Raw genomic sequence first — 12,036 nt, 5'->3', positions numbered from 1 at the left:
TATGATAATCTAATGTGAATTCAGATAATGAGGTATCTGCATTCTGCTCTGAATCCTTTTTATTTACATCACTAAATATTGGAAGATATGAAGTTGGTTTTTTTTTCTTCTTTTGGTGCAATTCAAGGGCTCACCGACCATCAACCTCAATAGGACCCCACAAGGAGGCAATGAGGTGATCCACATCAAGCGCCTGATGCAGTTCTCCCAAGAGAATAGCGAACCACTAGGCAAGCCCTGGATCAACAATTAACAAAGGTTGTCTGACGGTAAATTGGAAAAATGTAACCACATACTTTCGATAAACAAAAAAAAAGATGGGGCAAGTATATTGCCTTTGACCTTTTTGACGTGTTGTGGGCCCATCGTCTTCCTCGTCCATTGTGACCCGTGACTGGATCAGTTTGTCATGAAGCCCTTAGAGGCTGCCATGTATGATATTTTTTTAGTAGATTTGTTTTATATAATATGAGAGAGTGAAAGGTGTGAAATTACCATGTAGCCACACCTGTCCCGAACAAATTGGGTTTTCTTTATGGCGGGTTGATAGTGACATGCGAGGGGCTGAAGGCATATCTTCATTTAGTGTGGAATTCACCGCCCGCCACCTACTTAGCCTTAAGATCTAAGGATAATAATAAAAATAATAAGAGAAATGAAAGCACCAAGTGGCGTAACATGGATGAGATTTTTTATTTTATGAGGGGTGGCATTAATAAATCGCACTGCTTCTTATACCAACGTGGGACTAATGAGAATACACAATTTACCAAAAAAAAATAATGAGAGTACACACCGGAATATCAATACAAATGGGATTTTTATTTCACATGGGTGGGGTAAGGTGGTAATTTCGTGCACTTTTGTGTTTGAGCGTAGTGGTCACGTGATCAGACATCTTTTTTCTTTAATACAAGAAATTGTTGCTTGGTCACATGACCTCTTGCATCAATGCGGTAGTTGATGAGAGCACACATAAGGACATCAACATGGACATGATTTTTTGAGTCACACAATCAGACAACATTCTTTTCCCCTAATAATAAGGATTAATTATATTTAGGGTACTTAACATCTAGAGAAATTATATTTTGGATACCTTAAGTTTCATAAATATTATGTTTGGGATATCTCATGTTTCTTAAGGCTATGTATGGATATCAAGATTCAAAAAACAAATAAAAGTATGAATATCAAAAAGAGAAAAAAAAAGTTTAAAAAAAAAAAAATGAATTTATGGAGAGAAGATTATACACATAATCAACATTGCATCATCATGGTTTTTGTCTCATTGTATTGTTTTCTTTTATTTTTATGTGTAAATTATTTTATTTATTTTATTTTCAATTTTACTTATCAATATTATGATTGACAATACTTTCTTGCTTTGTTTTCCCCACCTCTAATGGAAATGAGAGAGAATAAACCAACTCAGGTTACTTTCTTTTGGTCAAATTATCCCTTCATTGGTGGGAATAAGTTTCTAGAGGTGGCATTATGGGCAAATTTGAAAATATGAAAAAAATATAACAAACATAATATATCTATCTCAATTCTCTAGACATTGAATATTCTAGGTGTTATTACCGGGAACAAAAAAAAAGAATATTCTAGGTGTAATTTATCTTTATTAATAATAGTGAGAAATAAAGGTAGCAAAGTTCAGCATAAATTGATTCAAACCCAACCAAATCCTTTTCGATTTTGTTTTGGGTTCGGTTTTATAGAATCAGTAGGAATAAAACTTAATTGGACCAATCGGATGTAATGATCGGAACCAATAATCAAATCTAGCCTCATATTAAATCAAGTGACACGTGTGATGGATTAGAATCAAGCATGACTCATGAGGCACATGCCATCAACCCAAGTTGAACCTCCAGCCTCAAGGGCTTCATGTCAGAATCATGCACTAAGAACTTTACACGTAGTTCACAAAAGGAATAATTGCCTACAACACCAGTTCAACCACTGACAAATTTTGTTAACCGTTCCTACTCAAACCTCTCGTCTACCTAAAAAGACGTGATTCCGAGGACAAGAAGGACATTTTTATGGGTGTCATATAATAGGGAAGCCACACTCAGAAGAAGGTAACTTAATTGTCATGCTACTGGTCTATTGGATTCATCTCTAAGCTTTGCTATTAGTTTTTCATCTCCGGCTCCGATAACTGCTATTCCTTTGAGATTTGACTTAGGCATCGAAGAGTCCCCCTACCCCTGGAGTCACTCCGGGTATGCATGTTTGAAACACACCCCAGAAAAATCTTGACAACAACACCAGACAAATAATAACCCTATAAGAAATGGAAACCAACCCCCACCACCCCCCTCCCCCCAAAAAAAAAAAAATTTTATTGACAATTGATTTCAAATCAAATTAACCCAATAACATTATGAAACTAATTCAGCTCGAACCGGACCAAATCGACCCATTGACACTCTTAAATCTTTTTTTTTGGGTAAAAATTCACACCCTTATTCTGAGAACATATAAAATGTAGGAATATCTAATAAAGCTGGACCTATATTGGGAGATGGAACTTGTAAGATAAGTCAGTTTTTAGCATAAAAAAAAAAAAAAAGAAAAAAGAAAAGGCAGTTTTTTTTTTGTTTTAAATTTCTTTCTTTCTTCCATGAAAGCAGAAAAAGCAGGTTTAAAAGGTGCGAAGGAATTGTCAATTGTCGACGAAGGAATTGTCGAGATAGGAAGACAGGGAAAAAGGGGAATTTTCCTTCTTTTATTATTAATATTATTATCTCACAGCCATAAATAAAAGAGGAAAATATAAATAAAGATTGATTTTCTTTCCCTTCCCCACTTCTTTGTTCCTTGGCATCTCTCTTGGATCGGTCTCTCCCCTCTGTATACATCTCTCTTCTCTTCCTTTGGGTTTCATGGCGGCATCTACAGCTTTTATTATCTTTCTCTGTATTTCCGCACTTTCTTTGCTTTGCCTCGCCTCATCGTCGTCAGTGTGCCCTCTTGAATCTCATCTATTCCTCAGGAATCTTCAATCTCAGTGCCCTACGTCGATCTCCCCCTCTCCACATATCGAGGTAACGAAGCTTTGCATTTATTATTGTTTCATTTGTTTGATTTTCTTGTTTGGATTGTGGTTTCTTTTATAATCCCGGTTCAGCTGTGATTGTATTTGTTATGGGATGAAAATCTACTGCCTTCTTGTTGAAACGGTACTTTTTTAAAAAAAATTTCTTCGCTACTTATTTTTCCTCCCTTCCTTCTTGTCTTCCAGAAGGAGGTTTGATTTTATTCCCCTGGTTCCAGGAACAAAAGATGGAGTTATTTCTCCTTTTTTTTTGATATTAAGTAAATAGGTTTTTACTTGTTTAGTTTTTTGGGTTTTTCAGTGGTCTCTGTTTCTCCCTTTCAAGTTAGATTATTCCCCTTCCCCCCTCTCCAGCGCTTGGTAGTGGGGAATTTGTGGGCTGAATTGAAAAATAGAGAATCGGAATAAATTCCTAAATGTGTTGGTTGACTTGGAAAGGCTTTTCGTTTTTGGTTATGCGGGTATCGTTAGTTTAACATTTTCCTTCAGATCATGCGATTGAGCTATTTGATTGTTGCTGACAACTGATATTAGCTTCCCTCTCATATTCATTGAGTTTAGATTATTCGAACAATAGTTTGCTGTTGTTTTAAGGATTTGAATCAATGCAAATTTGTCAAAATGCTCTTTCATATTCTGCCACAATATTGAGAGAGAGAGGTTTGGCTTTACAGACGAAGCCGGACGTCTTGGCTTGGGTGAGGAAGCCTACCTCATCTCTTGAGAGATATTTTATGAATTCAATCGTCCCTTTTCTTCTTCCAAATTCATGAATAAATAGTAATACAATAATAACCATTTAACTACCCACTTAATCCCTTTCTATAAGGTTTAACCAAAAAAAAAAAAACTTTCTATAATAACTCTGTCTCTACTAATTAACTACTCCTGCCTCCACTACTAATAACCTCTCCCTCCAAATAACTACTCACAACCGATTTACATAATCCCAAAGCCCCAAATGATTTACATAATTCACTTAATGACTCCTAGGCTAAACTAAGTACTTACATTATTCAAATTAGAATATATCAGACGCATAACAATCCATCCCCCTAATATTTTGTCTTGTCCTCAAGACCACTAATTACAAATAAAAATTAAAGGGTAAATTTCACGGACACCCCCTATAACTATTAGAAAAGGTAAGTACACCCTAAATTTTGTCAAAATGTCAACCTTCCCCCTGACGTTAAGCAAGGTTACGCCCCAAAATTAAAATGTCGATTTTACCCTCTTAGTAATTTTTATTTAAATTACTAAGATTCCATCATCTTCCCAAATCGAACTGTGAAACCCATTTCCCCTTCTTCTCCTTCTTCTCCTTCTGCTGTTTCTTCCACTGCCGCCACCACCACCACCACCACCGCCACCCCCACCCCCTCCAGCCCTCCTTCTCTTGTGTCCCTGTAACCCTGCCACCACCCTCTCCAGTCTCCTCCACCTTTTTCCTTTGTTTCGTTCTATGCAACTATTTTTTCAAATATGCACTCTCTTCAAACATCTACACCTAGTTTTAAATAGATAACAAAACAACGGATAATTAAACCCTTATGTGAACAGAGTTAGGGTTCATATTATGACGACAACGACCAGGAAAGTGTACACATCCAGGGACATAGATTGAATAAAAGAGGAAGTCATTTTCCATTTGACTGTAAAACGAACCAAAAGCACAGAATAATTTTAAATGACTTACCAAAAATCGATGGAGAAAAAAGAAAAGGAAAGAGGAAAGGAGAGTTCATCCTAAACGCAAAAAAAAAAAAAAAAAAAAACCTTTCTAGGAAAGGAGAGAGGAAATACCTAGCCACAAACATCTTCACATATATCATCTGTCTTCTTAGAACTATAATAACCTCCTTCAGGCATCATGAACACCCAATTGAAGAGAAAACAGAAAGTTCTGTGAATCAATACACACTTAATCAAAGACCAATCTGCCTCTCTATTCTCCTCTCTCTCTCTCTCTCTCTGCAAACTGAGAAGGTTGAAACCAGATCAAAGTTGAAATTTCGCAAAAAAGTCGAGAACCAATACCTTTAATGATGATGAAATTGACTCAAGAATCGCTGCCAGAAGCCGTGGAAACTCTCTGCAACCTACTATAGAACTCGATCTACAGGGCTTTACTCACTGCTGTTACGGTTCCCCTTTCTGTTCCTGTTGAATCGATTCCTTGTAGTTCTTTGGTATTGAGAAGAAGATAAAGAAGCGATAAAGATTCGAGAACGAATTGATCTTCTGTAGTTCTTGAATTCAAAAGCTTTTGGTATAGGATTGTTAGGGTTAGAGAGGGCGGGTGAGGTTAGGGGGCGGTGCTATTGCTCACCGCCGCCGACGCTCTCTGGTTTGTATTTGGGATATTGGGGATTTAACCTTAAGGGTATAATAGGAAGTTCACCCTATGGTAAGGGTACTTTCGCCATTATAAAAGAGTTAACAGCCACTTAACTACACAGACCTAACGGAGTGGATTAAGTTGAAATAAAAATATAAAATAAGGGTAGTCTGTGATATTTTTGCAAAATTTAGGGTGTACTTGCCTTTTCGAATAGTTATAGGGGGTGTCCATGAAATTTAAATAATTCTGCCTGGATCCCAAATGTTGTTGGGGTAATTCCTAAGTTGCTTCAGTCAATTGCCAATGGATATAAATTGGATGCATTTTCGCTGATTGCCAATGGATATAAATTGGATGTTACGCCCTCGAACTCGTCGGTCCAACAATGCTTGAAGAATTTGATGAAAATCCCGTACAAACCCGGGACGGTCAATCTTTGTTGAACAAATCTCTTCCAACCACCCTTGATAAGAAAGAGAGAGAGAGAGAGAGAGAGAGAGAGAGAGGGGTTTGGTGCTTTACGAAGTTGCTGAACGTCGTGTGGAAGCGTAGCTCATCTCTTTAGAGATATTTTAGGATTCCAAAAAGGTTTCCTCTTTATTCTTTACTTTGCTACTTATACAAACAAATTACAATAGTAGTTATCCATTACTACTTACCCTTTTCCAAATTTAACTCTAACTACCGCACTTTTCTCCACTACTCATAACTATTTGGCCGTGTACTATCGTAACAATAACTAAAACATCTAAACTCAATAATAATAATTAAAACATATAAAATCTTAACTAACTATTCCATCCTAAACCGATGATAGCCCGCCCCATTACATACATAACAATTGATCCCCCTAAAATTTGGTCTTGTCCTCAAGACCAATTGTAAGAAACAAAAGAGTTTAGATATTTTAGGATTTCAAAAAAGTCTCCTCTTTACTCTTTACTCTGCTATTTATACAAACAAATTACAATAGTAGTTATCCATTATTACTTACTCTTTTCCTAATTTAACTCTAACTACCGCACTTTTCTCCACTACTCATAACTATTTGGCCACGTACTATCGTAACAATAACTAAAACATCTAAACTCAATAATAATAATTAAAACATATAAAATCTTAACTAACTATTCCATCCTAAACCGATGATAGCCCGCCCCATTACATACATAACAATCGATCCCCCTAAAATTTGGTCTTGTCCTCAAGACCAATTGTAGGAAACAAAAGAGTGCACAAATAAAAATTAAAATAATTCCCACCCGGATCCCAAATCTTGTTGGAGTAATTCCTAAGTTGCTTCCTCTGATGGCCAATGGATATGAATTGGATATTATGCCCACGAACTCGTTGGTCCACCAATGCTTCTCGTACGGACCTGAGGCGGTCAATCTCTGCTGAACAAATCTCTTCCATCCTTGTATTCTAAGCCGTTAAACAGAGGAGGATATTCCCATATAAACCTGAGACAGTCAATTTCCTCTGCCATGCCTGGCTCTGATGCCATTTGTTACGTGCAAGAGTAATCGAAAGAGAAAAGAAAAAAATAATAGGGAGAGAAAGAGAGAAAATAGGACAGAGGTTTGGGGCTTTACGAATGAAGCTGCTAGATGTCTGGCTTGGGTGAGGAAGCCTACCTAAGCTAAGATTGTTATGTATGTAATGGGGTGGGCTATTATCGGTCTAGTTATGAATAGTTGTAGTTATTGTTATGGTAGTATGTGGCCAAATAGTTATGGGTAGTGGAGAGAAGTGTTGGTAGTTAAGAGTTAAATTAGGTAAAGGGTAAGTCGTTATGGATAATTACTATTGTAATTTGCTTGTATAAATAGCAGAGTAACGAGTAAAGAAAAGACCATTTTGGAATCCTAAAATATCTCTAAAGAGATGAGGTAGGCTTCCTCACCCAAGCCAGACGTCTAGTGGCTTCGTCCCTAAAGCCTCAAACTTCTGTCCTATTTTCTCTCTTTTTCTTATTTTATTTTCAGATTATCTTTGCATTTAACAGCCAGTCAAATAATATGGCTTTGAATCACTATGGAATAATGAAATTGATTTCTATTTTGATCATTTTTATTTCTTTTTCAATTGCATCGAGTCATTTTAGAACGACCAACCTCCATAACACCCTTTACTTTAACTCAATAGATTCAGGAGTAGGCTCATTAATTGGACATAATATCTCAAAGGAAAGAAAAAAGTATCTCACGATAGCTCGAAGAAGAAGAAAAAACTTTTACTTTAATTTCCATATTTCAATTTCATTTCAGCCTAACTCGATTCTAAGACTAATAAATTCTATTACCTAGTTACGATTATAAATAAACTTTTGTATCTTCATTCATGGTTCTTTTACTCATTCAATTGGAAGTCTTGATCCAACTCAAAAAAATTATGCTTCGTGATTCCATAGTCCAATTTTTCATATAGATATGTGAAATTCTCATATACTGATCATTGTCACCTGATTCAACCTAAGCTTTAAAAAATGTAAATGGACATACTTTTTGGTCCGTGACTACAACATCTGAAGCATCAATAACTACCTTAAACACCTGTTTAAAGTTTGAAGTTGTAGAACTGGAATCTTGGTTATCATCTTCTTTATCTCCTCTATGATTTGTGGTTGACTTTGTCAACTTAAATCCCTTGGTTATTGGTGTATAATCACTCATGGCAATGCTAAATTTGCAAATCAATGGCCTATAAATGGTGCTAGTCCCCTGGAAGCCTTTCACTTCAAAGGTGACAGTGGGAATGGCCATTTGAGAAGCAGAATTGACCTGTATCTGCTTCAACACCTTGAGAAGAAACAATGGTGCGAAGAACAAAATGCCATTAACCTTGAGTAATGGAACCTGTTTGGACTTCTGTGAAATAGTTGGATTGGACCAGAAATTAACACCTGGCTAGATAATGGTGTGGACATGTCCATTAAGTTTGAGTGCTAACCCAACTGCTGTGTGGCAAAAATAGTACATAGTGCCGGAATGGTTTTGATCACTATCGATGTCGAAGAGGTGTGGTTGATTCTGTACGAGTAACTTAATTAATTTGGTGTTTTGAATGTTAACTGTTACTCTCTCTCCTCTTCAGTTTCTGGAAGTATTGGTCTGATATCATCATTCAGTCCTTGTCGTTGTGGAAGCCATCTCTCAGCTTTACCAAAATAATCTTCGTTTAGTGATCTATGAAAATATATGAATAATATTGTGGTGATATGGTTCAAATTTGAGCTATGCAGGAGGCTAGGGATGGCTGTCTAGCAGAGCCCCTCAATTGAGTTGTGCCACGTGGTATCCGCTGTTTCATTGCTTTTTTTTTTTAGGAACTTTTTATTCCACGAGGCCCAATGCAATTTGAGGGTCCTTAGATGTATGACCCTGGGGTCTCCCAGTCATCTCCTTCGAATTTTTGTTCACACTTGTCTTATATATAATTTTCATTCTTATTGAAGGTGATTCTGTGCTTATTCTAATTCAGCAGGGAATTTATGAGTTATTTTTCATTGAAAGTTGTTGGGTGGAAAATGCTGTAGATATTTCAACATGTTTTGTATGGTATATTAGCCACGGCCTTCTTAGATTGCATGTTTTTTTTTTCTTCTTCCTTTTTGCTTATCCCATTATGAAGATTTAGTGTTGCTTGGCTCTTAATTTCAAAGGTCTCATTGGTTGGAAATTGGATTTAGATGCTCTTTGTGCATATGGTGTAATATCTTTTGATAGCGCTCTTTGGTTTCTAGTATCAGTGTTTACAATGAAGGTTAAGAACTTTGAGTCATAGTTACACATGAATATTCTTGCAAATGTCTGGTTTTGCATTTTCTTCTGCAAGATTTTCAACTGATTTTATTTAGGTTAGAAAGTTGCATTTGTGATATGCACTCAGCAATTGATATTCCTTTAAGAAAAATTTCCTGTTAATGGAACTGCAGAAGTTTCCCTAAGTTGGCTTCATTATGCAGTTGAATTTATTTGTTTTTTGTTTGTTAGTAATAGAAGGAATTCTCGTTCTTGGTTTTAGTTTGACATGGCTGTTTTCTATTTGAAGGTGGATGGAGAATCACTTGACAGAGCTCTGAGCTCCCTCCAGAAGAATCTGATTACTGCTGTCCTCTTCTATGCTTCCTGGTGTCCATTTTCTCATGGTGTGCTTCCAACATTTGATGCCCTCAGTTCTATGTTTCCTCAAATAAGACACTTAGCAGTTGAACAATCTTCGGCCATGCCAAGGTAGGAAGATTTTGACTCCAAATATGTTATGCTATCCTATTACCTGAATCGGAGGTGGAAGGTATCTTCCTCCTTGCTTGAGCCATATATGTTGGTTGAATTTGATGATTTGATTGAGCCACAAAGGATATGCCTAGGCTAAAATTGATTTAGCAGATGATTATTATGATTATCATCTTGAGTTCTCTTTGATTGGTCTCTGGTTGTCCAGACAAATACTTTGGATTGGATAGTCAAGATATTCAATCAAATCAAGTTATGGTTGAGTAGATATCTGAGCTGGACATAGTCTTTGGTGGATTCCATGGACTGTCTAAACTCTAAAGTAGGAAGTTTGCTTTCCGGGGTCGTGTGGGTTCATTGCTTCTCCACAGCCCGACATGTCATGATTTCTGTTATTTATATCAGTGATGGTGTTACCTAGTCTGGGGCTCTGGGCAGATGTTCTGATGTCCTTTCGAAGCCTGAGCCAGGTGGAGTGCTGATATGGTCAATCCAACAATTGGTTGGATAAAGCACCACTTAGATTGCGAACACTCGGATACCTTTGATGATTTCTGCTGCTGCTGTTGTTATTCATTGTTGTTGTTGTCTGCCGACAGTTTGGATGTGAAGCCTCCTGCCCCCAAGCCATGTGTCAAGTTTCCTGTCCCATCTCTGCTGTATGGCCCACCATTTTATGAATTCTACTCTGTTATTTTCATGGTTGGACAAAAATAGCCTTAAAACTTGAAATATTGAATTTGCAACTATTCTCAGAGCTTTATACCTTAATTGGAAAAATTGGATTTGGCTGAAACTTATTAGACTGATAAATGATTAACAGGGACAACATGTCCACCAAATCTGAACCCCAAAAAACTGTCTCTTGTCTGACATTTGGGCTGTCAAGGAAAACCTGACTTTTTCCTAATTATTGTTGTTGTTGTTGTTGCTATGTGGTTAGTTTGGATTATAACTTTGAAAGCTCAACTAATGCACATTTGCTTTGGAATTTGTAGTGTATTTTCAAGGTATGGAATTCATAGCTTGCCTGCAATATTATTTGTAAACCAGACAACAAGTGTGCAGTATTATGGTCCAAAAGATCTGTCCGGCCTCGTACAGTTCTATAAGAGAATAACAGGTAGGGATCCTCTGAAAATAAGGCATGTATTCTATGTTCCTCTTTTCCTTGTTTAAAATTCGAGGACATTATAATTTTGCTGCCTCAAAATCAGGACTTGAACCGGTTGCATATTTCACTGTGGATCAACCTAGTAGCTTTGGAGGTGATAATACATTGCTTCAACTTGGGAATCAGTCTTCAGAAAAGGAGATTCTAAGGAGGGAACCTTATCTTGTGTTAGCAGTATCATTCCTCTGCTTAAGAGCATTCCTGTACATCTTCTCAGAAATGTTATCTTGCCTCAAGGCTTTCTGGATTTCATATATTCCCCACCTGAACTTGGGCGTCTTTGGAGAGACAAGCCAGTTGTTGGGACGTCTCCGCCATATGTTTGATGTGAAGAGGGTTTGGAACAAGCTGAGGCTGTCTAAGACTAGGAACTTCCAGAAAAGTGCAAAAAATGCCCGGGTATGGGCATCTTCTCTGACCTCTGTCTCCTTGGGTGAGTCATCTTCAGCAAGACCAACTCCCTCTGGAGACTGGTGAGCCCAAATGAGATTAATCTGCCACCTTGAGGATTACACTGATGCAATTTAAGGGAAGATGAATTCCTTAGAGTTGATTGGAACGTAATATGAGTATTGTAATTCTCAAGAGTAGGTGGTTTCTCTCTTTTCTCACATGTCCATTACTTTAACTCCTCTTTTCTTTTTTCCTTATTTTATTTGAAGTGGTTGTAACTGAAGTTGTTGACCTCAATTTTTTTTTTCCTTTTTTTTTTTGGGGGGGGGAGGGGAGGCGGGGTTGGGGAATGCAAGCAACCAATTATGTAAATTTGAGAATGTCTATCTTAGTGTATATTATTTGGCATTTGGAGGAACATTGCCTTTTCAGAGTTTCCTTACTATCTGTACAGTGTGTCTGCTCTCTCTCTCTCTCTCTCTTCTTTCTCTCTCTTTCTCTCTCTTACACACACACACACACACACAGCTAATACGTATGCATTTACTATATTCATTTGAACTGATGGACTCTCCGACGGTTGGGACGCATCACCCATTTGGGGGGCGCTATCTGCCAACTCTATTTTATCCTTCAATTTTAGGTATACAGTCTTGTTGCATCTATTTTCATATTCAATATTATTTTATTTCAGTCATCCTCTCCCCCCTCCCCCTACCCCCCAAAAAAAATTCTCTTTGTTCCATTTATTGACTGGGCAACAGGTTTTATATCAGCGTTCTTCCATCATGAATCATGGCCGCGGTCTTTATTC

The 12,036-nt window shown here is 37.2% G+C and overlaps 1 protein-coding gene across 1 annotated transcript; it reads left to right on the top strand.

Moving 5' to 3' along the window:
• Nucleotides 1-2,839: 2,839 nt before the first annotated feature.
• Nucleotides 2,840-11,496, top strand: LOC122644151 (5'-adenylylsulfate reductase-like 7). Its single transcript, XM_043837767.1, has 4 exons — nucleotides 2,840-3,062; nucleotides 9,471-9,652; nucleotides 10,654-10,778; nucleotides 10,873-11,496. Exons 1-4 carry the CDS (start codon nucleotides 2,901-2,903, stop codon nucleotides 11,304-11,306), a joined length of 903 nt encoding a protein of 300 aa, XP_043693702.1. The 5' UTR covers nucleotides 2,840-2,900; the 3' UTR covers nucleotides 11,307-11,496.
• The last annotated feature ends 540 nt before the right edge of the window (nucleotides 11,497-12,036 follow it).

The sequence above is a fragment of the Telopea speciosissima genome, chromosome 10 (genome assembly GCF_018873765.1).
Source record: "Telopea speciosissima isolate NSW1024214 ecotype Mountain lineage chromosome 10, Tspe_v1, whole genome shotgun sequence".
Taxonomy (NCBI): Eukaryota; Viridiplantae; Streptophyta; class Magnoliopsida; order Proteales; family Proteaceae; genus Telopea; species Telopea speciosissima.
This window is presented reverse-complemented; position numbering and strand designations above follow the sequence as displayed.

Coding starts and splice junctions, on each gene's coding strand:
- LOC122644151 (XM_043837767.1), top strand. CDS start 2,901: ATGGCGGCATCTACAGCTTTTATTATCTTTCTCTGTATTTCCGCACTT. Junction 3,063..9,470: donor CCCCCTCTCCACATATCGAG/GTAACGAAGCTT, acceptor TTCTATTTGAAG/GTGGATGGAGAATCACTTGA. Junction 10,779..10,872: donor GTTCTATAAGAGAATAACAG/GTAGGGATCCTC, acceptor CCTCAAAATCAG/GACTTGAACCGGTTGCATAT.